The sequence below is a fragment of the Bombina bombina genome, chromosome 1, assembly GCF_027579735.1.
Source record: "Bombina bombina isolate aBomBom1 chromosome 1, aBomBom1.pri, whole genome shotgun sequence".
Classification (NCBI taxonomy): domain Eukaryota; kingdom Metazoa; phylum Chordata; class Amphibia; order Anura; family Bombinatoridae; genus Bombina; species Bombina bombina.
In genome coordinates, this window is record NC_069499.1 from 158,450,082 (window position 1) to 158,475,010 (window position 24,929).

General features: G+C 40.1%; 1 protein-coding gene across 1 annotated transcript in view; it reads left to right on the top strand.

The window, feature by feature from the left end:
* The window catches only part of GPHN (gephyrin), a 1,061,400-nt gene that overhangs the window by 289,856 nt on the left and 746,615 nt on the right, over nt 1-24,929 (top strand). Inside the window, 1 exon segment of the mRNA XM_053697683.1 lies at nt 12,817-12,895. Coding sequence (XP_053553658.1) covers nt 12,817-12,895 — 79 coding nt within the window.

Below are 24,929 nucleotides of genomic sequence, written 5' to 3' on the forward strand. Positions count from 1 at the left end.
AGCTATATTTGACTAGAAGTTCAGGCTGTTTCACATGGAGGGTCCTGCTGCAGTTTGAGGGCCTATAAGAAGCTTTCCCCCCACAAATCTGGTTCCTAAGGACAGGTAGGGCTACAGCAGAGCTGTGGCAAGGTGCTGAACGTTTTTTAACTGTTTTTTTGGTTTACTGTCGATCCGGTTTGGGCATTAAGGGGTTAATCGTTTTTATTGCTAGTGGTGCAATCTTACTAATGCTTTAGGTACATACTGTAAAAAATTTGAACAGTTTGCTGCATTTTTTCACTGTTTTGCAAAATTGTGTGCCTTTTTTTATCTCTTAAAGGTACAGTTCAAAGTGTGTTTTTACTTGATTAAAGTGATTTCCAAGCCTGCTTGTTTTACTACTAGTCTGTTTAACATGTCTGACACCAAGGAAAATCCTTGTTCAATGTGTTTAGAAGCCATGGTGGAACCCCCTCTCAGAATGTGTCCCACTTGTACTGATATGTCTATACACTTTAAAGAACATATTGTTACACTTAAAAATGTGGCCCAAGATGATTCTCAGACAGAAGGTAACGAGGTTAGCCCGTCAACCTCTCCCCAAGTGTCACAACCAGTTACGCCCGCTCAAACGACGCCTAGCACCTCTAGTGCGTCTAACTCTTTTACCTTGCAAGACTTGGCGGCAGTTATGAATAATACCCTCTCAGAGTTCTTATCTAAACTGCCCGTGTTACCTGCAAAGCGTGAAAGCTCTGTTTTAAGAACAGATAATGAGCATTCTAAAGCTTTAGTAGCCGTATCCACTGTCTGAGGGAGAAATTTCCGATTCAGGAAAGGTTTCTCCTCAGACAGATTCAGATATATTGGCTTTTAAATTTAAACTAGAACACCTCCGCTGTTTGCTCAGGGAGGTATTAGTTACTCTGGATGACTGCGACCATATGGTGGTTCCAGAGAAATTGAGTAAAATGGACAAGTACCTGGAAGTTCTTGTTTACACTGATGTGTTCCCGGTCCCTAAGAGGATTGCGGATATCGTTACTAGGGAGTGGGATAGACCAGGTATTCCCTTCGTTCCCCCTCCTGTTTTTAAGAAAATTTTCCCCATATCTGACCCCATGCGGGACTCGTGGCAGACGGTCCCTAAGGTGGAGGGGGCTATTTCTTCACTTGCTAAACGCACAACCATACCAATTGAAGACAGTTGTGCTTTCAAAGACCCTATGGATAAAAAATTAGAGGGTTTACTTAAGAAAATTTTTGTTCAACAAGGTTTTCTTCTCCAACCTATTGCGTGCATTGTTCCTGTAACTACTGCAGCTGCTTTCTGGTTCGAGGCGCTGGAAGATGCGCTCCAGACGGAGACCTCATATGAGGACATTATGGACAGAATTAAGGCTCTTAAGCTGGCTAATTCTTTTATCACAGATGCCGCTTTCCAAATAGCTAATTTAGCGGCAAAGAATTCAGGTTTCGCCATTTTAGCGCGCAGGGCGCTATGGCTAAAGTCCTGGTCGGCCGATGTGTCGTCAAAATCCAAACTCTTGAACATCCCTTTCAAAGGAAAGACCCTCTTCGGGCCTGAATTGAAAGAGATTATTTCAGAAATCACTGGGGGAAAAGGCCATTCTCTCCCTCAGGACAAGTCCTTCAAGATAAAGAACAAACAAAATAATTTTCGTTCCTTTCGGAATTTCAGGAGTGGTCTTGCTTCATCCTCCCCTGCTGCAAAGCAAGAGGGTAACGCTTCCCAACCCAGGTCAGCCTGGAAACCTTACCAGGGCTGGAACAAGGGTAAACAGGCCAAGAAGCCTGCAGCTGCCTCCAAGACAGCATGAAGGAGTAGCCCCCGATCCGGGACCGGATCTAGTAGGGGGCAGACTCTCTCTCTTCGCTCAGGCCTGGGCAAGAGATGTACTCGATCCCTGGGCCTTAGAGATTGTATCCCAGGGATATCTTCTAGAATTCAAGGACTCCCCTCCAAGGGGAAGGTTCCAAATTTCTCGTCTGTCTACAGACCAGACAAAGAAAGAGGCGTTCTTACGCTGTGTAGAAGACCTACATACAATGGGAGTGATCCACCCAGTTCCAATTGCGGAACAAGGGCTGGGTTTTTACTCAAACCTGTTTGTGGTTCCCAAGAAAGAAGGAACTTTCAGACCAATCCTGGATCTCAAAATTCTAAACAAATTCCTCAGAGTCCCATCATTCAAGATAGAGACCATTCGGACAATCTTACCAATGATCCAGGAGGGTCAATACATGACCACCGTGGATTTAAAGGATGCGTATCTGCACAATCCTATCCACAAAGATCATCACCAGTTTCTCAGGTTTGCCTTTCTGGACAAGCATTACCAGTTTGTGGCTCTTCCTTTTGGGTTGGCCACTGCTCCCAGAATTTTCACAAAGGTGCTAGGGTCCCTCCTGGTGGTTCTAAGACCGCGAGGCAAAGCAGTGGCACCTTATCTAGACAACATCTTAATTCAGGCGTCGACTTTCCAAAGAGCCAAGTCTCACACAGAAATTGTATTGACCATTCTGAGGTCTCACGGGTGGAAGGTGAACATCAAAAAGAGTTCTCTCTCCCCCCTCACAAGAGTTTCCTTCCTAGGAACTCTGATAGACTTGGTAGAAATTAAAATATATCTGACGGAGGTCAGAAAGTTAAAACTCTTAACCTCTTGCCGAGCCCTTCATTCCATTCCTCGGCCATCTGTAGCTCAGTGCATGGAGACAATCGGATTAATGGTAGCGGCAATGGACATAGTCCCTTTTGCACGGATACACCTCAGACCACTGCAACTATGCATGCTCAAACAGTGGAATGGGGATTATGCAGATTTGTCTCCTCAAATACAGCTGGACCAGAGGACCAGAGATTCTCTTCTCTGGTGGTTGTCTCAGGATCACCTGTCTCAGGGAATGTGTTTCCGCAGACCAGAGTGGATCATCGTAACGACCGACGCCAGTCTGTTGGGCTGGGGTGCAGTCTGGGACTCCCTGAAAGCTCAGGGCTTATGGTCTCGGGAAGAAGCTCTTCTCCCGATAAACATTCTGTAACTGAGGGCGATATTCAACGCGCTTCAGGCATGGCCTCGGCTAGCCGCGGCTAAATTCATCAGATTTCAGTCGGACAACATCACGACTGTAGCTTACGTCAATCATCAAGGGGGAACAAGGAGTTCTCTAGCAATGACGGAAGTAACCAAAATAATCAGGTGGGCGGAGGATCACTCCTGCCATCTCTCAGCAATTCACATCCCAGGAGTAGACAACTGGGAGGCGGATTTTCTAAGTCATCAGACTTTTCACCCGGAAGAGTGGGAACTCCACCCGGAGGTATTTGCCCAGCTGACTCAGCTATGGGGCACTCCAGAATTGGATCTGATGGCGTCCCGTCAGAACACCAAACTTCCTCTTTATGGGTCCAGGTCCCGGGATCCCCAGGCGGTGCTGATAGATGCTCTAGCAGCGCCTTGGTCCTTCAATCTGGCCTATGTTTTTCCACCATTTCCTCTCCTCCCTCGTCTGGTTGCCTGAATCAAGCAGGAGAGAGCTTCGGTGATTCTGATAGCGCCTGCGTGGCCACGCAGGACCTGGTATGCAGACCTAGTGGACATGTCATCTGTCCCACCATGGACACTACCAATGAGGCAGGACCTTCTAATACAAGGTCCTTTCTAGCATCCAAATCTAATTTCTCTGCGTCTGACTGCTTGGAGATTGAACGCCTAATTCTATCAAAGCGTGGTTTCTCTGAGTCGGTTATTGATACCCTGATTCAGGCTAGAAAGCCTGTCACCAAGAAAATCTACCATAAGATATGGCGAAAATATCTTTTTTGGTGTGAATCCAAGGGTTCCTCATGGAGTAAGATTAGGATTCCCAGGATATTGTCCTTTCTCCAAGAAGGATTGGACAAAGGTTTAACAGCTAGTTCCTTAAAAGGACAGATATCTGCTTTGTCTATTCTTTTACACAAACGTCTGGCAGAGGTACCAGACGTTCAAGCGTTTAGTCAGGCTTTAGTCAGAATCAAGCCTGTTTATAGACCTGTGGCTCCGCCATGGAGTCGGAATTTAGTTCTTTCAGTTCTGCAAGGGGTTCCGTTTGAACCTTTACATTCCATAGATATTAAGCTTTTATCTTGGAAAGTTTTGTTTTTGGTAGCTATCTCTTCTGCTCGAAGAGTTTCAGAGTTATCTGCTTTACAGTGTGATTCACCTTACCTGGTTTTCCATGCAGATAAGGTAGTTTTGCGTACCAAACCCGGTTTTCTTCCTAAGGTTGTGTCTAATAAGAATATTAACCTGGAAATTGTTGTTCCTTCTCTGTGTCCTAATCCTTCTTCGAAGATGGAACGTCTGTTACACAATCTTGATGTGGTTCATGCTTTAAAGTTCTATTTACAAGCAACTAAGGATTTCAGACAAACACCTTCATTGTTTATCTATTCTGGTAAGAGGAGAGGTCAGAAGGCGACTGCTACCTCTCTTTCCTTTTGGCTGAAAAGCATCATCCGTTTGGCCTATGAGACTGCTGGCCAGTAGCCTCCCGAAACAATTACTGCTCATTCTACCAGAGCAGTGGCTTCCACATGGGCTTTTAAAAATGAGGCTTCTGTTGAACAGATTTGTAAGGCAGCGACTTGGTCTTCGCTGCATACCTTTTCCAAATTTTACAAGTTCGATACTTTTGCTTCTTCGGAGGCTAATTTTGGGAGAAAGGTTTTACAAGCAGTGGTGCCTTCCGTTTAAGGTACCTGTCTTGTTCCCTCCCTTCATCCGTGTCCTAAAGCTTTGGTATTGGTATCCCACAAGTAAAGGATGAATCCGTGGACTCGATACATCTTACAAGAGAAAATAGAATTTATGCTTACCTGATAAATTACTTTCTCTTGTGATGTATCGAGTCCACGGCCCGCCCTGGCTATTAAGTCAAGTAGCTTTTTTGTTTAAACTACAGTCACCACTGCACCCTATGGTTTCTCCTTTTTCTTCCTAACCTTCAGTCGAATGACTGGGGGGTGGAGCTGGAGGGGGGGGGCTATATGGACAGCTCTGCTGTGTGCTCTCTTTGCCACTTCCTGTTGGGAAGGAGAATATCCCACAAGTAAAGGATGAATCCGTGGACTCGATACATCACAAGAGAAAGTAATTTATCAGGTAAGCATAAATTCTGTTTTCTTTCATGTAATTGGCAAGAGTCCATGAGCTAGTGATGTATGGGATATATATTCCTACCAGGAGGGGCAAAGTTTCCCAAACCTCAAAATGCCTATAAATACACCCCTCACCACACCCACAATTCAGTTTTACAAACTTTGCCTCCTATGGAGGTGGTGAAGTAAGTTTGTGCTAGATTTCTACGTTGATATGCGCTTCTCAGCATGCTGAAGCCCGGTTCCTCTCAGAGTGCAGTGAATGACAGAGGGATGTGAAGGGAGTATTAACTATTAAATGCAATGGTCATCCTAACTGGGATCTATTTCATACGTTCTCTGTTATTGGTCGTAGAGATTCATCTCCTACCTCCCTTTTCAGATCGACGATATACTCTTATATACCATTACCTCTGCTGATTCTCGTTTCAGTACTGGTTTGGCTATCTACTTTATCTACATAAGTGTCTTTTGGTAAGTATGTTTTCCTTTATTAAGACACTCTCCGCTATGGTTTGGCACTTTAAATGTAAAGTTCTAAATATAATGTTTGTACTTATATTTGCCATGATTCAGGTTTATCAGTATATTTCCTTTTTGCAGACTGTCAGTTTCATTTTGGGAAATGCACATATAAAAAAAATAAAAAAATTTCTTAACTGAAATTTTCAAATTGACTTTTCTCTAAATTGCGGCTGTTAGGCTCGCTGGTGCGCAAAATGCTATAATTTATTGCGTCATTCTTGGCGCGAGACTTTTTTGGCGCGAGAATTACGTTTGTTGACGTATTTTCATCATTTCCGGCGTCTTGGTTGGCGCAGAGAATTTTCATATAGTTGCGTCATCTATGACGCTCGTGTTTGTTGCAGACGTTTTTGGCGCCAAAAATATTTTGTCAGTTGTGGGTGTCATACTTGGCGCCAGACTTTTGACATTATTTAAGTCTTCATGTATTTTTGCTTCTGGTTTCCAGAGGCTTATTCTGTTTGCATTTTTTCCCATTCCTGAAACTGTCATATAAGGAAATTGATAATTTTGCTTTATATGTTATTTTTTCTCTTACATATTGCAAGATGTCTCAATCTGATCCTGTTTCAGAATCCACTATTGGAATCTTGCTGCCTGATGTCGGTTCTACCAAAGCTAAGTGCATTTGTTGTAAACTTGTGGTATCTGTACCTCCGGCTGTAATTTGTGATAGTTGTCATGACAAACTTTTACATGCAGAAAATATTTCCATTAGTAGTAATTCATTACCTGTTGTTATTCCTTCAACATCTAATACTCAGGATATTTGTCTCTAATTCTATTCAGAAAGCTTTGTCTGTCATACCACCTTCTAATAAACGTAAAAGGTCTTTTAAAACTTCTCATAAAATTGATTAATTTTTAAATGACCGACAACATTCTGATTTATCTATCTCTGATGAGGATCTATCTGGTTCAGAAGATTCTGCCTCAGATATTGACACTGACAAATCTTCATACTTATTTAAAATGGAGTATATTTGTTCCTTATTGAAAGAGGTGTTGATTGCATTAGATATGGAGGAGACTAGTCCTCTTGATATTAAAACTAGTAAACGTTTAAATTCAGTTTTTAAACCTCATGTAGTTATTCCAGAGGTTTTTCCAGTTCCTAATGCTATATCAGATGTGATTTCTAGGGAATCGAATAGAATGGGTACCTCTTTTACTCCTCCTTCAAGGTTTAAGAAACTGTACCCTTTGCCGTCTGATAGATTGGAGTTTTGGGAAAAGATCCCCAAAGTTGATGGGGCCATCTCTACTCTTGCTAAACGTACTACTATTCCTACGGCAGATAGTACTTCTTTTAAAGATTCTTTAGATAGGAAATTTGAATCTTATCTAAGGAAGGCTTATTTATGTTCAGGTCATCTTATTAGGCCTGCTATTTATTTGGCTGATGTTGCAGCTGCTTCAACTTTTTGGTTGGAAACCCTAGCGCAACAAGTATCAGATCATTATGTGTATAGCATTGTTAAGTTAATGCAACATGCTAATAATTTAATTTGTGATGCCATTTGTGATATCATCAGAATTGATGTCAGATATATGTCTTTAGCTATATTAGCTTAAGAGCTTTATGGCTTAAATCTTGGAATGCTGATATGACTTCTAAATCAACGTTGCTATCTCTCTCTTTCCAAGGTAATAAATTATTTGGTTCTCAGTTGGATTCAAATATTTCAACTGTCACTGGGGGGAAGGGAGCTTTTTTGCCTCAGGATAAAAAAATCTAAGGGTAAATTTAAGGCTGCTAAACGTTTTCGTTCCTTTCGACAAAATAAGGAACAGAAACCTGATCCTTCCCCTAAGGGAACGGTTTCCAATTGGAAGGCTTCTTCAGTCTGGAATAAATCCAAGCCATTTAAAAGATCTAAAACAGTCCCCAAGTCCACATGAAGGTGCGGCCCTCATTCCTGCTCAGCTGGTAGGGGGCAGACTAAAATTCTTCAAGGATGTTTGGATCAATTCAATCGAAAATCATTGGATTCAGAACATTGTTTCTCAAGGGTACAGAATAAGTTTCAAAATAAGACCGCCTGTGAGAAGTTTCTTTCTCTCACGCTTCCTGTGAACCCAGAAAAAGCTCAGGCTTTCCTGAAGTGTGTTTCAGACCTGGAGATATCTGGGGTAATTGTGCCAGTTCCTGTTCAGGAACGGGGTCTGGGGTTTTATTCAAATCTGTTCATTGTCCCAAAGAAGGAGAATTCTTTCAGACCAGTTCTGGATCTAAAAATTTTGAACCGGTATGTGAGCATACCAACATTCAAAATGGTGACTATAAGGACTATTCTGCCTTTTGTTCAGCAAGGGCATTATATGTCCACAATAGACTTACAGGATGCATATCTTCATATTCCGATTCATCCAGATCACCATCAGTTTCTGAGGTTCTCTTTTCTAGACAAGCATTACCAATTTGTTGCTCTTCCTTTTGGCCTATCGACAGCTCCAAGGATCTTTTCAAAGGTTCTCGGTGCCCTTCTCTCTGTAATCAGAGAGCGGGCTATTGCGGTATTTCCTTTTTTGGACGATATCTTGGTACTTGCTCAGTCTTTACGTTCTGCAGAATCTCACACAAATCAACTAGTGTTTTTTCTTCAAAAACATGGTTGGAGGATCAATTTATCAAAAAGTTCTTTGACTCCTCAAACAAGGGTAACCTTTTTAGGTTTCCAAATAGATTCAGTATCCATGACTTTGTCTCTAACAGTCAAGAGACGTCTGAAATTGGTTGCAGCTTGTCGGAACCTTCAGTTTCAATCATTCCCTTCAGTAGCTATGTGCATGGAGGTTTTAGGTCTCATGACTGCAGCATTGGACGTGATACCTTTTGCTCGTTTTCACATGAGACCTCTTCAGCTTTGTATGCTGAATCAATGGTGCAGGGATTATACAAGGATGTCACAATTAATATCCTTAAGTCCCAATGTTTGACTATCTCTGACTTGGTGGTTAAATCACCATCGTTTAGTAAAAAAGGCGCCTCTTTTGTTCGTCCAACCTGCTCTGTGATCACAACAGATGCAAGTCTTTCAGGTTGGGGAGCTGTCTGGGGATCTCTGACAGCGCAGGGGGTTTGGAAATCTCAAGAGGCGAGATTACCAATGAATATTTTGGTAATTTGTTTTCAGATAGACAATGTCACAACCGTGGCGTATGTCAGTCATCAAGGTGGGACTCACAGTCTTCAAGCTATGAAAGAAGAATCTCATATACTTGCTTGAGCGGAATCCAGCTCCTGTCTAATTTCTGCGGTACATATCCCAGGTATAGACAATTGGGAAGCGGATTATCTCAGTCACCAGACTTTACATCCGGGAGAGTGGTCTCTTCACCCAGATGTGTTTTATCAGATTGTTCAGATGTGGGGGCTCCCAGAAATAGATTTGATGGCTTCTCATCTAAACAGGAAACTTCCCAGGTATCTGTCCAGGTCCAGGGATCCTCAGGCGGAAGCAGTGGATGCGTTTACACTTCCTTGGAGTTATCAACCTGCTTATATCTTTCCACCTCTAGTTCTTCTTCCAAGAGTGATTTCTAAAATCATAATGGAGCGTTCGTTTGTACTGCTGGTGGCTCCAGCATGGCCACACAGGTTTTGTTATGCGGATCTTGTTGGGATGTCCAGTTGCCAACCTTGGCCACTTCCGTTAAGGCCAGACCTTCTATCTCAAGGCCCATTTTTCCATCAGGATCTCAAATCATTAAATTTGAAGGTATGGAGATTGAACGCTTAGTGCTTAGTCATAGAGGTTTCTCTGACTCAGTGATTAATACTATGTTGCAGGCTCGTAAATCTGTGTTTAGAAAGATTTATTATCGAGTTTGGAAGACTTACATTTCATGGTGTTCTTCTCATAAATTCTCTTGACATTCTTTTAGAATTCCTAGAATTTTACAGTTTCTTCAGGATGGTTTAGATAAGGGTTTGTCTGCAAGTTCCTTGAAAGGACAAATCTCTGCTCTTTCTGTTCTGTTTCACAGAAAAATTGCTAATCTTCCTGATATTCATTGTTTTGTACAGGCTTTGGTTCGTATTAAGCCTGTCATTAAATCAATCTCTCCTCCTTGGAGTCTTAATTTGGTTTTGAAAGCTTTACAGGCTCCTCCTTTTGAGCCTATGCATTCTCTGGAGATAAAATTACTTTCTTGGAAAGTATTGTTCCTTTTGGTCATCTCTTCTGCTAGAAGAGTTTCTGAATTATCTGCTCTTTCTTGTGAGTCTCTTTTTCTGATTTTTCATCAGGATAAGGCGGTCTTGCAGACTTCATTTACATTTTTACCTAAGGTTGTGAATTCCAACATTAGTAGAGAAATTGTTGTCCCTTTATTGTGTCCTAATCCTAAGAATTCTCTGCAGAGATCTTTACATTCTTTTGATGTGGTAAGAGCTTTGAAATATTATGTTGAAGTTATTAAATATTTCAGAAAGACTTCTAGTCTATTTGTTATCTTTTCTGGTTCTAGGAGAGGTCAGAAGGCTTCTGCCATTTGTTTGGCTTCTTGGTTAAAGCTTTTGATTCATCAAGCTTATTTGGAGTTGGGTAAATCCCCGCCTCAGAGGATTACGGCTCATTCTACTAGGTCAGTTTCTACTTCCTGGGCTTTTAGGAATGAAGCTTCTGTTGCTCAGATTTGCAAAGCAGCAACTTGGTCTTCTTTGCATACTTTTACTAAATTCTACCATTTTGATGTTTTTTCTTCTTCAGAAGCAGTTTTTGGTAGAAAAGTACTTCAGGCAGCTGTTTCAGTTTGATTCTTCTGCTTATAATTTCAGTTTTTTTCATTATAAGATTAAAACTTTTGATTTGGATTGTGGATTAATTTTTCAGCCGAATTGGCTGTCTTTATTTTTATCCCTCCCTCTCTAGTGACTCTTGCGTGGAGTGCCACATCTTGGGTATTTGCTATCCCATACGTCACTAGCTCATGGACTCTTGCCAATTACATGAAAGAAAACATAATTTATGTAAGAATCTACCTGATAAATTCATTTCTTTCATATTGGCAAGTGTCCATGAGACTCACCCTTTTTATGGTGGTTATGATTTTTTTATTCCAATTCCTTGTTGATTCTTTCGCACCTTTCTTATCACCCCACTTCTTGGCTATTCGATAAACTGAATTGTGGGTCTGGTGGGGGGTGTATTTATAGGCATTTTGAGGTTTGGGAAACTTTGCCCCTCCTGGTAGGAATGTATATCCCATACGTCACTAGCTCATGGACTCTTGCCAATATGAAAGAAATGAATTTATCAGGTAATCTCTTATATAAATAGTTTTTTTATTTTTTTTAAATCTATAAACTGGGTACTGGTAGATAGTTGCCAGTATCTAAGATGGCAGACCCCAATGGGTAGGAGGATGGTTTGGGAGGGATCAGGGAGGTGGGAGGTTAAGGGTGATCCTACACTGCAGAAAATAAATAAATATAATTAATTTATTAAAAAAACAAAAATCCCTAAAACTTAATCCTGGCCAACTATCTGCCAGTATCTAAAATGGGGTCAGAAGTGTGGGTGTGGGGGGAGGGATCAGGGAGGTGGGAGGGTAATCCCTGCATTAAAGTACTATTAACCTTTCCAGCTAACTATTTAACCCCTTCACTTCTGGGAATTTCAGAAGTGTGGTGCGCAGTTGCAATTAGTGGCCTTACTGACAAAAACTAATTGCAAAGCCATGCATGTCTGCTATTTCTGAACAAAGGAGAATCTTTTATAAACATTTGTAGTTTCAGTGAGAAACCCAAAGTTTTTGAAAAAGTAAATTTGTTTTGTATGATTGCATTTAGTGGCAAAACGGTGGCAAGAAATATATCAAAATGGGCATAGATCAACACCTTGTGCTGTCTACTAAAATATATATATAAAGTTTTGATAGGTAAATCAAAAATAAGGCTCTATTTCTGTTTAAATCAAGTGACATCAACAAATGCTAAAATGTTTTTCTCTGAAATTCCCAGTAGCAAAGGGGTTAAATAGGCCATTGTGTTTTGAAGATCTCCATCATATTTGTGATAACATTGAAATGAATTAAGGATACATCTATGACAGAAATTAGAGCATGTGAAGTGTATTGAAGAAGGATATTTACTTCTTAAAGTGCCATGATTATGGTAAAGTAATAAATTGATTAGCACTTTTTTTTCTGACTGCATATTCCTTAAAGGGACATTATACACTAGATTTTTCTTCCCATAAATGTTTTGTAGATGATCCATTTTTATAACCCATACAGTTTAAAAATAAAATAAAATAAAAGTATAGTTTTGCTTATTTTTAAATAACATTGCTCTGAGTTTCAGACTCCTAACCAAGCCCCAAAGTTTTAGACGTATACTGATGTATGCCTTCTCCAGCTTGCTCCTGTTTGTGTAAAGGGGCTTTTTCATATGCATGGGGAGGGGGGAGTGTCTGCTCTTTTTGCTATACAGCCACTTTTAGTGGGTTTTCCAGCTAACCTTTGCACCAGAGCTAAACCGGGAGCTTCTAAGTAAGTTTTGAAACGGTTTTATACTGGATTTTTTTTCAGTATCTGCATATTATTCTTTATGGTAGTGTCTATTACATGCAGTTATATGAAAATTGGTGTATACTGTCCCTTTAAGATACAAAGCAATACATTTACATTTGCAGACTAATATCTAGTAGTCTCACAATTTACTTGTTCACATGTGAATGATTCCTTGGAAGCAAATATATTGTTTTGTCGTAGAATATATGTGTGTGTGATTTTGCTGTCTCCTTTGTGCTGTAACACAGAATGGAAACATAAATAAGGGAACCTGGGCTTTCTATCCATTCACTTTGTAAGCCAATTTTTAACTTCTTCAGAGTCTGGGGAAAAAAAATAAGAAAGTAAAACAAAAAAACAAATGGATACTTCGCACAACAGGTATTGGTAACACAAAAATATATTGAAGATACTAAAGTTATAAAAGGTTATAAAGATTATTCTATTTTGACCCAGCTACTTTTCTGTCTTGGACCTTTTTGTTTTTGTATCTTGTTCACAAGAGTCATACTTAGGTCTGAATACTATAAAAACTGTGCAATGAGATACTAAAATCAAATGGATTATCTCGGAAGTGATCACTGTGTTTAGTTTTTCTTTTTTGTTTGTTTTTTTCTTCATAGTGAGTGATAGTTGCTTCAGGAACCTGGCAGAAGACCGCAGTGGTATAAACCTTAAGGACTTAGTACAAGATCCTTCATTGTAAGTAATATATTCATCAACATCTACACTCTAAATTTTTATCTCCAAGAAAAATTACTTATGTTTTTTTTAATTAATAAATCAGTACAATCTCAGGTAGGGTGACATATTTACATAAAGATGAGAAGAAAATATACTTTCACAGGGAACAGATTATTCACTTACTCAGTGTAATTCTTTGGGATTACAAATGGCTAGAAATGTCCATAGGTACACTATATGATGAGAGATGATATATATAATTAATCACAGATTAAACCATGCTTGAAATGACCAGTGAGTGCCTCCCTTTATTTCTTGTATCTACTTGTCGGCACCCTGGCAGTTGAACTATAGCTGAAAGTGTGCTATTGTTTGAACTTTGTGTGTGTATATATATATATATATATATATATATATATATATATATATATATATATATTCTGTATATATCTTGCTAATTATATTGCTTTCATACAGGTGGTGAGAGTCCATGACCCATTACTCCTGGCAATTACTCTTCCTGGCCACTAGGTTGAGGCAAAGATTCATAAACCCCAAGAGCTCTGTAAAACCCCTCCCACCTTACTAGAAACAAGTCTTCTCTTTGCTTCTGCTGGAGGAAGGTGAAGAATGAAGATGCTCCAGATTTTCTTTAGTGAGAGGGGTTCTCAGAGTTGAGGCCCAATTTCCCTTCAGAGTGCTGCTGATTGACAGAGGGATGCATTGTGAGTATTCGGTAGTGGCACAATTACACCTTATGTGAGTTAGTCACAAGTCTGCCACAGGTGTTGCGGGAACCTGTCCTTCTCCTCCACCTGTTTGGTCGTCTGTATACTCTTCTTTTATGTTTCAGCACTGGTTCGGCTTTCTTCTGGATTCCACTTTATCTTCCAGTAGTTGGGTGCCTGCCAGGTATTTATTTATAATTCTGGCACTTATTTAAGCCTATTGGGCTAAATGAGTGCCAGAATTATTTATAATTCTGGCACTCATTTAAGCCTATTGGACTATTTAGTTTGTATGTTATTGTACTCTATAGCTTGGGGACAATGTTTAGTGTTTTTTAATATTGGCTCCTTTTATAAGGCTTTATTATCCTTAATTTCTCTTGTTAAGTGTATCCAGTCCACGGATCATCCATTACTTATGGGATATTCTCCTTCCCAACAGGAAGTTGCAAGAGGATCACCCACAACAGAGCTGCTATATAGCTCCTCCCCTAACTGTCATATCCAGTCATTCTCTTGCAACCCTCAACAAAGATGGAGGTCGTAAGAGGAGAGTGGTGTTTTATACTTAGTTTATTTCTTCAATCAAAAGAATTACTCATGGAGTAAGGTTAGGATTCCTAGGATATTGTCCTTTCTCCAAGAGGGTTTGGACAAAGGATTATCAGCTAGTTCCTTAAAGGGACAGATTTCTGCTCTGTCTATTCTTTTGCACAGCGTCTGGCAGAAGTTCCAGATGTCCAGGCATTTTGTCAGGCTTTGGTTAGAATTAAGCCTGTGTTTAAACCTGTTGCTCCCCCATGGAGCTTAAACTTGGTTCTTAAAGTTCTTCAAGAAATTCCGTTTGAACCCCTTCATTCCATTGATATTAAGCTTTTATCTTGGAAAGTTCTGTTTTTGATGGCTATTTCCTCGGCTCGGAGAGTCTCTGAGCTATCTGCCTTACAATGTGATTCTCCTTATCTGATTTTTCATGCAGATAAGGTAGTTCTGCGTACCAAACCTTTTTACCTAAGGTGGTTTCTAACAAGAATATCAATCAAGAGATTGTTGTTCCATCATTGTGTCCTAAACCTTCTTCAAAGAAGGAATGTCTTTTACATAATCTGGACGTAGTCCGTGCCTTGAGGTTTTACTTACAAGCTACTAAAGATTTTCGTCAAACATCTTCCCTGTTTGTCGTTTATTCTGGACAGAGGAGAGGTCAAAAAGCTTCGGCAACCTCTCTTTCCTTTTGGCTTCGGAGTATTATACACCTAGCCTATGAGACTGCTGGACAGCAGCCCCCTGAAAGAATTACAGCTCATTCTACTAGAGCTGTGGCTTCCACCTGGGCCTTTAAAAATGAGGCCTCTGTTGAACAGATTTGCAAGGCCGCGACTTGGTCTTCGCTTCACACTTTTTCAAAATTTTACAAATTTGATACTTTTGCTTCTTCGGAGGCTGTTTTTGGGAGAAAGGTTCTTCAGGCAGTGGTTCCTTCCGCTTAATCCCTGCCTTGTCCCTCCCATCATCCGTGTACTTTAGCTTTGGTATTGGTATCCCATAAGTAATGGATGATCCGTGGACTGGATACACTTAACAAGAGAAAACATAATTTATGCTTACCTGATAAATTTATTTCTCTTGTAGTGTATCCAGTCCACGGCCCGCCCTGTCATTTTAAGGCAGGTCTAAAATTTAATTAAACTACAGTCACCACTGCACCCTATGGTTTCTCCTTTCTCTGTTTGTTTCGGTCGAATGACTGGATATGGCAGTTAGGGGAGGAGCTATATAGCAGCTCTGCTGTGGGTGATCCTCTTCCAACTTCCTGTTGGGAAGGAGAATATCCCATAAGTAATGGATGATCCGTGGACTGGATAAACTACAAGAGAAATAAATTTATCAGTTAAGCATAAATTATGTTTTTTTTGCATGCATATTTTTTGTGTTAGCGCTGACTGCTTATTGAGTTTGTGCTCGTGGGATTTGTGCATGTTGGTTTGTCGGGATTGTGCACGTTTGCTAGTCAGGTTAGCGATCGTCATCTGATCAGGATAGCCTACTTTTGTTTTTTTCGGGTGCCCTTTTAATCTATTTGATCACATAATTTTCGTGTAGCCTTATAGCGGTGTTTTCTACTTTGTTGTAGTTTTCACTTATCATACTCTTTTGTGTCTATCCCAGAAACTTCTTTAGAAGCTGAACAATTTTCTACCAATGTGAAGTGTGTATATTGTAAACTTGCTAGTGTGCTGCCTCCAGTTCAGCTGTGCAATTCTTGTTTACATGTTATTATGCATTCTAATCAGATTAATGCTGCTATTGCTTCTATAGATATCTGCCCTCCTACTGTTTGTTCTACACAGGAAAGTTCCACAGATTTCTGTCCAGGATTTAAGGATTTTGTACACTCCACTCTATCTGAAATGCTGGTGGCTATGCCCTGTTCAAGTAAGAATAAACAGTCAGTTGTGGATTTATCTTCTTCTAGCTCTATGCCTGTATTAGATTTAGGCTCAGGATCCTGGTTCAGCTGATTCATCCTCAGAGGGTGAGTTATCTGATGAATAGGAGCCCGTTTCTGATAATGATTCTGATTATTCTCTTTTTTTTGTTTTGTTTTAAGGTTGATTATATTTGTTCACTTTTAGAAGAGGTATTATGTACTTTAGGTTTTCAGTATCCTAAGGTAAGGATAAGTCTGTTAAACATTTGGATTTAATTTTAAACCTACTGATAAGTCTCCATAGGGTTTTCCTGTGCCTAATGTTGTCTCTGAGATGGTTTCTAAGGATTGGTCTAAGCCTGGCAGCCTTTTTAATCCTTCGGCTAGATTTAAGAAAATGTATCACTTATGAAAAGACCATTTTTGAGCACACAGAGATACGTTAGGGCTAAAAACAAAAAACTTTATTATTAGTTAAAATTAGTTTAAAATTAAGGCAAGCAGAAAATCCCCTGACATGTTTCACACCTCACTGGCGCTTAATCATAGAAAATGTATTCTTTGCCAGCCTCTAATGTTGAGCTTTGGGAAACAGTTACTAAAGTGGATAGGGCTATTTCTACCTTGGCTAAGCGTACTACTATTCCTTTGGAAGATATGTGTCTTCATTTTAGGATCCTATAGATAGGAAATTTGAATCCTTTCATATAAGGGCTTTTTATCAAGCAGGTTTTCTTTTTAGGCCGGCAGTAAGCATTACCTGTGTGACTGCGCCTTGGTTGGATAGTCTTTCTGAGCAGTTCTCAGATGATGATTCTGCTAGTAAAGATTTTCTTAATCTTTTGGTTCTGTTGAAGTCTGACAGTTCTTTCATTTATGATGCAGTTATTGACCTAATTAAGATTATTTCCAAGAGTATGTGATTAGCAGTTCTTTCTAGAAGAGCTTTTTTGTGGTTATAGTCCTGGTCTAATGATATGATTTTTAAATCCATGATTTTATCTCTTTCTTTTCAGGGAAAGAAAAGTCTAAGAGTAAGTCTAAGAGTAAATTTAAAGCTCCTAATGGTTTTTGTTCCTTTCATCAGAACAAGGAACAAAAATTCTCTTCCTCCTCTCAGAAACATGGATCTTCCAATTCGGCATGGAAACCTATTTCAAATTGGAACAGATGTAACCAATCTAAGAAACCTACTCCCTCATCCAAGTCAGCAGGAGCAGCCCCCTATCCAGATATTCTTGTAGGGGTGAGGTTATGCCTTTTTAAGGAAGCTTGGTTCCAGTTCCCATGGATCCCTGGGTTCTGATGATAGTTTCTCAGGGATACCGAATAGGTTTCATATTAAGGCTTCCCAGAGAAAGAGATTTCTTCTGTCATGTTCCAAAGGCTCATTTGAAAGCAAGAGCTTTCTTTACTTTTTGTTTTGGATCTGGAATAGTTGGAATCGTTGTTCCACTTCCAGTTTTGGAACATTGATTGAGTTCAAATCTCTTCAGTGTTCCAAAGCAAGAAGGGACTTTCAGGCCAGTTTTGGATTAAAAAGCTCTGAACAAGTTTCTCAGAGTCCCTACTTTCAAGATGAAAACTATTCAGACTTTTCTGCCTCTTGTACAGCAAGGTCAGTTACTGTCCACAATAGGTTTAAGGGATGCCTATCTCATTTCCCTATTCACAGGGATCATTATCAGTTTTTCTACAATTTCCATCCTAGAAAAACATTTTCAGTTTTTTGCTCTTCTATTTGGTCTAGCTTCAGCTCCCAGAATTTTTTCAAAAGTTCTGGGTACTCGTTTGTCAGTGATAAGAGCCCAGGGTATTTCAGACTTTACTTACCTGGACAATATATTTGTACAAACTCCAAATTTTCATTTAGCAGTATCTCACACCAACAGACATCTGTTGTTTCTTCAGTAGCATAGTTGCTGTTCTCTTGTTCCCCAGTCCAAAGTCACTTTTCTAGTAGTTAAAATAGACAAAGGGGGAGATTTATTATATGGTGGGCAGACATGATTCACTGTAGCGTACGCTGTCGGCATTTATCATTGCACAAGCATTTCTTGGGGGTGTCAATCAGCAGGGGGTATCAACAGCCCGATCGTATCTGATCGGAAGGATTGCAGTAAGAGGTGGCAGACGGGTTAAGGAGCAGCGGTCTTATGACCACTGCTTCTTAACTCCTAATTCCGGCGAGTCAGAAGGCTAGCGTGGTATGAGCAGCATACACTGCTTAGTAAATCGGCCCCTTAGTCTCTATGGGACTCTCTTTGACTGAGCAAAGAAGGTTGAAGCTGATTTCTGCTTGTTTAAATCTTCAGTCTGTTCTGTGTCCTTCAGTAGCTCTTTGTATGGAAGTGCCACTTCTGATGGCATTTAATTTGCTCAGTTTCACATGAGGCCCATTTAGATTTCTATGCTCCGCAAATGGTGCTGGGATCATACTCGGCTTTCTCAGAAAATTAGTTTGGACTCCAAAACAATATAGTCCCTGTCTTGATGGCTGGATCATCAGTCTATTATTCAGGAGGCTTCATTTGTTTGTCTTATCTGGACTGTGATCATGACATATGCAAGTCTCTTAGGCTGGGATGCAGTGTGGGGGTCTCAGAGAGCACAGGGAGTTTGGTCTCCTCAGGAGGTGAGGTTACCAATAAATAGAACTCTGTGCAATTTTCAAGGCCTTTCAAAGTAGGCCCCTGTTGGAAATGGATTCTCATCTGCATTTTCATTCAAATACTTTTACAGCAGTGAAATATATCAGTCATCAATTGTCTAATCTATGCGGTACATATTCCAGGGGTGAGCAATTGGGAAGCAGATTTTCTCAGTTGTCAATTTCTGCATCGAGGGGAATGGTCTTTCCATCTGGATGTTTTCAATCAGATTGTGGGTCTTTGGGATCTCCCAGAGATAAATCTAATGGCTTCTTAGTTTAGCAAAGTCCAGGGATCCTGAGGCGGAATTTAAGGATGCTCTAGTAGCTTCATGGCCTTTTCATCTACCCTATATCTTTCCTACTCTGGTTATTCTGCCAAGGGTGATTGTCAGGATCAGGCAAGAGGGGTCATCAATGATATTGACTGCTCTGGCTTGGCCAATACAGTCCCTGTCTTGATGGCTGGATTATCAGTCTATTATTCAGGAGGCTTCTTTTGTGTGTCTTATCTGGACTGTGATCATGACATATGCAAGTTTCTTAGGCTGGGGTGCAGTGTGGGGGTCTCGTAGAGCTTAGGGAGTTTGGTCTCTGGAGGTGAGGTTACCAATAAATTTAACTCTTCTGGTTATTTTGCCAAGGGTGATTGTCAGGATCAGGCAAGAGGGGGTAATCAATGATATTGACTGCTCGGCCTCACAGGACTTTGTTAGTGAATCTGGTTCAGATGTCCAGTTGTTCACCATGGCCACTTCTTCTGCGTCTCAAGGTCTGTTTTTTTCATCGGGATGTAAAATCTCTAAGCTTGATGGCATGAAGATTGAACAGTTAGCTCTCAGGCAGATGGGTTTTTCTGAGACTTTGATACAGGCTCATATACCTGTGACTAGGAAAATTTATCATAAGGTTTGGAAGACCTATATTTCTTGGTGTTTGGATCATATTTTTTTCCTGTCATTCTTTTAGAATTCTCAAGATTGGTTTGGATAAAGGTTTATCCTCCTAGTTCTCTTAGAGGTCAGATTTCAGCTCTTTCAATTTTGTTTCATAAAAAGATTCTTAATCTTCCTGATATTTAGTGTTTTGTTCAGGCGTTAGTAAGGGTTAAGCCTCTTATTAAGGCAATTTCTCCTCCTTGGAGCCTTAATCTGGTTTTAAAGGTTTTGCAGGCTCTTCCATTTGAGCCCATGCATAAAGTGGATATCAAGCTTTTATCTTGGAAGGTTTTGTTTCTTTTGGCTATCTCTTGTGCTACTAGAGTTTCTGAATTGTCTGCTCTTTCTTGTGACCCTCCTCATCTTAGTTTTTATCAAGATAAGCCAATTTTGAGAACCAAGTTTCATTTCTTACCTAAGTTGGTGTCTTCGGACAATATGAGTAGAGATATTGTTGTTCCTTCTTTTTATCCTAATCCTAAGAAGTCTATGGAGCGGATTCTCCATAATTTGGATGTTGTTAGAGCTTTGAAGTACTAATTGCAGGCTACTAAGCATTTCAAACAAACTTGTAGTTTGTTTGTAGAAAAGGGCAGAAAGCTATGACTGTTTCTTTGGTGTCTTGGCTTAAGCTTTTGATTCAGAAAGCTTACTTGGAGGTGGGTCAATCTCCTCCTGAATAAATTACTGCTCATTCATAGAAACATAGAATTTTATGGTGGATAAGAACTAAAAAGCCCATTAAGTCTACCCATATTACATGTTACTTTTTTCTAAGGATAGTCTTATGCATGTCCTAGTCATTTTTTAATTATTTTACAATCTTTATGCTTATCATATTGGAAGTTTAATCCATGAATCCACCACCCTTTTTGTAAAAAAATGCATCCTTACATTTCTCCTGACTTAAGATTGTGACCCCTTGTTTTGGCTTTTCTTTTTTTGTGGAAATTTCTTTCAGCTTCCCTTCATATATTTGGATCATGTCAACTCTTTGCCTACTCTCCCCTAAACTATACATTTTTAGGTCATAGTCTTTCATTAGTAGCCCTTCCTTGAACAGTTTCTAGTTTTTTTACATCCTTCTGCAGATATGGTCTCCAGAACTGTATACATTATTCCAGGTGAGGACAAACTAGTGATCTGTAAAGTGGCATAATAACCTTCCTATTTCTGCTACTAAGACCTCTCCCAATGCAACCAGTTATTTGTCTTGGCTTACTGACTGCACTTCTACATTGTATTAAATCATCTAAAATAATTCCCAAGTCCTGTTCCTCTGTAGTTACAATAATTAATGTACCATTGAGACTATAATAGGCCTTTGGGTTTTTAGGATCCTATATTCATAATTTTGCTCTTGGTAATATTAAATTTCAGATCCTATTTTTTTGCCCAGTCCTCCAGTTTTTTATATCACTGTTCATTCGATCCACCCCTCCTGGAACATCAACTATGTTACAAATTTTAGTGTCATCAGCAAACAAGCAAACCTTCCCCTTGAGCCCACTTTCAATATCTCTGCTAAACATGTTAAACCAAACAGGCCGAAGAACTGGCCCTTGGGGAACACCACTAGTAACTGACCCCTAATTTGAATGCAAAGTCCCTCTGCCTTTTATCCTTCTCTCTATTCAACCAGATCAGTTGCCACATCTTGAGCCTTTAAAAATGAGGTCTCTATGGATCAAACTTGTAAGTCAGCTTCTTGGTCTTCCTTGCATAAGTTTACTAAGTTTTAACAGTTTCATGTTTTTGCTTCTTCTGAAGCAGCTTTTGGTAGGAAAGTCCTTTAGGCTGTTGTTTCTGGTTGATGTAGTTTTGCTAAAGGAACAGTCTACTCCAGAATTTGTATTGTTTAAAAGATAGATAATCACTTTATTACCCATTCACCAGTTTTGCATGACCAACACGGACTTCACTGCTTGGGTATTAGTTTCCCAGGAGTAATTAATATTGGGCTCTCACCACCAGTCCTAAGAGTCCATGAGATCCCACCCTGTTTTTTCTAGTGGTAGTAACTTTTTTTTTTTCTTTTTGCACCTCTTTTCTCTTGTTAAATGTATCCAGTCCACGGATCATCCATTACTTATGGGATATTCTCCTTCCCAACAGGAAGTTGCAAGAGGATCACCCACAGCAGAGCTGCTATATAGCTCCTCCCCTAACTGTCATATCCAGTCATTCTTTTGCAAGCCTCAACCAAGATGGAGGTCATAAGAGGAGTGTGGTGTTTTATACTTAGTTTATTCTTCAATCAAAAGTTTGTTATTTTTAAATGGTACCGGAGTGTACTGTTTATCTCAGGTAGTATTTGGAAGAAGAATCTGCCTGCATTTTCTATGATCTTAGCAGAAGTAACTAAGATCCATGGCTGTTCTCACATATTCTGAGGAGTGAGGTAACTTCAGAGAGGGAATGGTGTGCAGGTTTTCCTGCAATAAGGTATGTGCAGTTAATATTTTTCTAGGGATGGAATTTGCTAGAAAATGCTGCTGATACCGAACTAATGTAAGTAAAGCCTTAAATGCAGTGATAGCGACTGGTATCAGGCTTATTAATAGAGAGACATACTCTGATAAAAATGTAATATAAAACGTTTGCTGACATGTTTAATCGTTTTTATATGTATTTGGTGATAAAACTTATTGGGGCCTAGTTTTTTTCCACATGGCTGGCTTGAATTTTGCCTAGAAACAGTTTCCTTAGGCTTTCCACTGTTGTAATATGAGTGGGAGGGGCCTATTTTAGCGTTTTTTTGCACTGCAAAAATTACAGACACAGACATCCAGCTTCTTCCTGCATGATCCAGGACATCTCTGGAGGGCTCAAAAGGATTCAAAGTCGTTTTTGAGGGAGGTAAAAAGCCACAGTAGAGCTGTGGCAGTTGTTGTGACTGTTTGAAAAAAAAAAACGTTTTTGTCTTTTATTATTCAGTTTTGGGTATTAAGGGGTTAATCATCCATTTGCAAGTGGGTGCAATGCTCTGCTAACTTGTTACATACACTGTAAAAATTTCGTTAGTGTAACTGCCTTTTTTCACTGTTATTTCAAATTTTGACAAAATTTGTGTTTCTTAAAGGTGCAGTAACATTTTTTATATTGCTTGTAAACTTGTTTAAAGTGTTTTCCAAGCTTGCTAGTCTCATTGCTAGTCTGTTTAAACATGTCTGACACAGAGGAAACTACTTGTTCATTATGTTTGAAAGCCATGGTGGAGCCCCATAGGAGAATGTGTACTAAATGTATTGATTTCACATTAAACAGTAAAGATCAGTCTTTAACTATAAAAGAAATATCACCAGAAGATTCTGACGAGGGGGAAGTTATGCCGATTTAAGAGAGTTAAGAGCGATATTCAATGCTCTTCTGGCTTGGCCTCAGTTAGCAACACTGAGGTTCATCAGATTTCAGTCGGACAACATCACGACTGTGGCTTACATCAACCATCAAGGGGGAACCAGGAGTTCCCTAGCGATGTTAGAAGTCTCAAAAATAATTCGCTGGGCAGAGTACCACTCTTGCCACCTGTCAGCAATCCATATTCCAGGCGTGGAGAACTGGGAGGCGGATTTTCTAAGTCATCAGACTTTCCATCCAGGGGAGTGGGAACTCCATCCGGAGGTGTTTGCTCAGTTGATTCGGGCAAACCAGAGTTGGATCTCATGGCGTCTCGCCAGAACGCCAAGCTTCCTTGTTACGGATCCAGGTCCAGGGACCCAGAAGCGACGCTGATAGATGCTCTAGCAGCGCCTTGGTTCTTCAACCTGGCTTATGTGTTTCCACCGTTTCCTCTGCTCCCTCGATTGATTCCCAAAATCAAACAGGAGAGAGCATCGGTGATTCTGATAGCACTTGCGTGGCCACGCAGGACTTGGTATGCAGACCTAGTGGACATGTCATCCTTTCCACCATGGACTCTGCGTCTAAGACAGGACCTTCTGATACAAGGTCCTTTCAATCATCCAAATCTAATTTCTCTGAGACTGACTGCATGGAGATTGAACGCTTGATTCTATCAAAGCGTGGCTTCTCCGAGTCAGTCATTGATACTTTAATACAGGCACGAAAGCCTGTTACCAGGAAAATCTACCACAAGATATGGAGTAAATATTTTTATTGGTGTGAATCCAAGAATTACTCATGGAGTAAGGTTAGGATTCCTAGAATATTGTCTTTTCTCCAAGAGGGCTTGGACAAAGGATTATCAGCTAGTTCCTTAAAGGGACAGATTTCTGCTCTGTCTATTCTTTTGCACAAGCGTCTGGCAGAGGTTCCAGACGTCCAGGCATTTTGCCAGGCTTTGGTTAGAATTAAACCTGTTGCTCCCCCGTGGAGCTTAAACTTGGTTCTTAAGGTTCTTCAAGGAGTTCCGTTTGAACCCCTTCATTCCATTGATATTAAACTTTTATCTTGGAAAGTTCTGTTTTTGATGGCTATTTCCTTGGCTCGGAGAGTCTCTGAGCTATCTGCCTTACAATGTGATTCTCCTTATCTGATTTTTCATGCAGATAAGGTAGTTCTGCGTACCAAACCTGGGTTTTTACCTAAGGTAGTTTCTAACAAGAATATCAATCAAGAGATTGTTGTTCCATAGTTGTGCCCTAATCCTTCTTCAAAGAAGGAACGTCTTTTACATAATCTGGACGTAGTCCGTGCCTTGAAGTTTTACTTACAAGCTACTAAGGATTTTCGTCAAACATCTTCCCTGTTTGTCGTTTACTCTGGACAGAGGAGAGGTCAAAAAGCTTTGGCAACCTCTCTTTCCTTTTGGCTTCGGAGCGTAATACGCCTAGCCTATGAGACTGCTGGACAGCAGCCCCCTGAAAGGATTACAACTCATTCTACTAGAGCTGTGGCTTCCACCTGGGCCTTCAAAAATGAGGCCTCTGTTGAACAGATTTGCAAGGCTGCGACTTGGTCTTCGCTTCATACTTTTTAAAAATTTTAAAAATTTGATACTTTTGCTTCTTCGGAGGCTGTGTTTGGGAGAAAGGTTCTTCAGGCAGTGGTTCCTTCCGCTTAATCCTGCCTTGTCCCTCCCATCATCCGTGTACTTTAGCTTTGTTATTGGTATCCCATAAGTAATGGATGATCCGTGGACCGGATACACTTAACAAGAGAAAACATAATTTATGCTTACCTGATAAATTTATTTCTCTTGTAGTGTATCCAGTCCACGGCCCGCCCTGTCCTTTTAAGGCAGGTCTAAAATTTAATGAAACTTCAGTCACCACTGCACCCTATGGTTTCTCCTTTCTCTGTTTGTTTTCGGTCAAATGACTGGATATGACAGTTAGGGGAG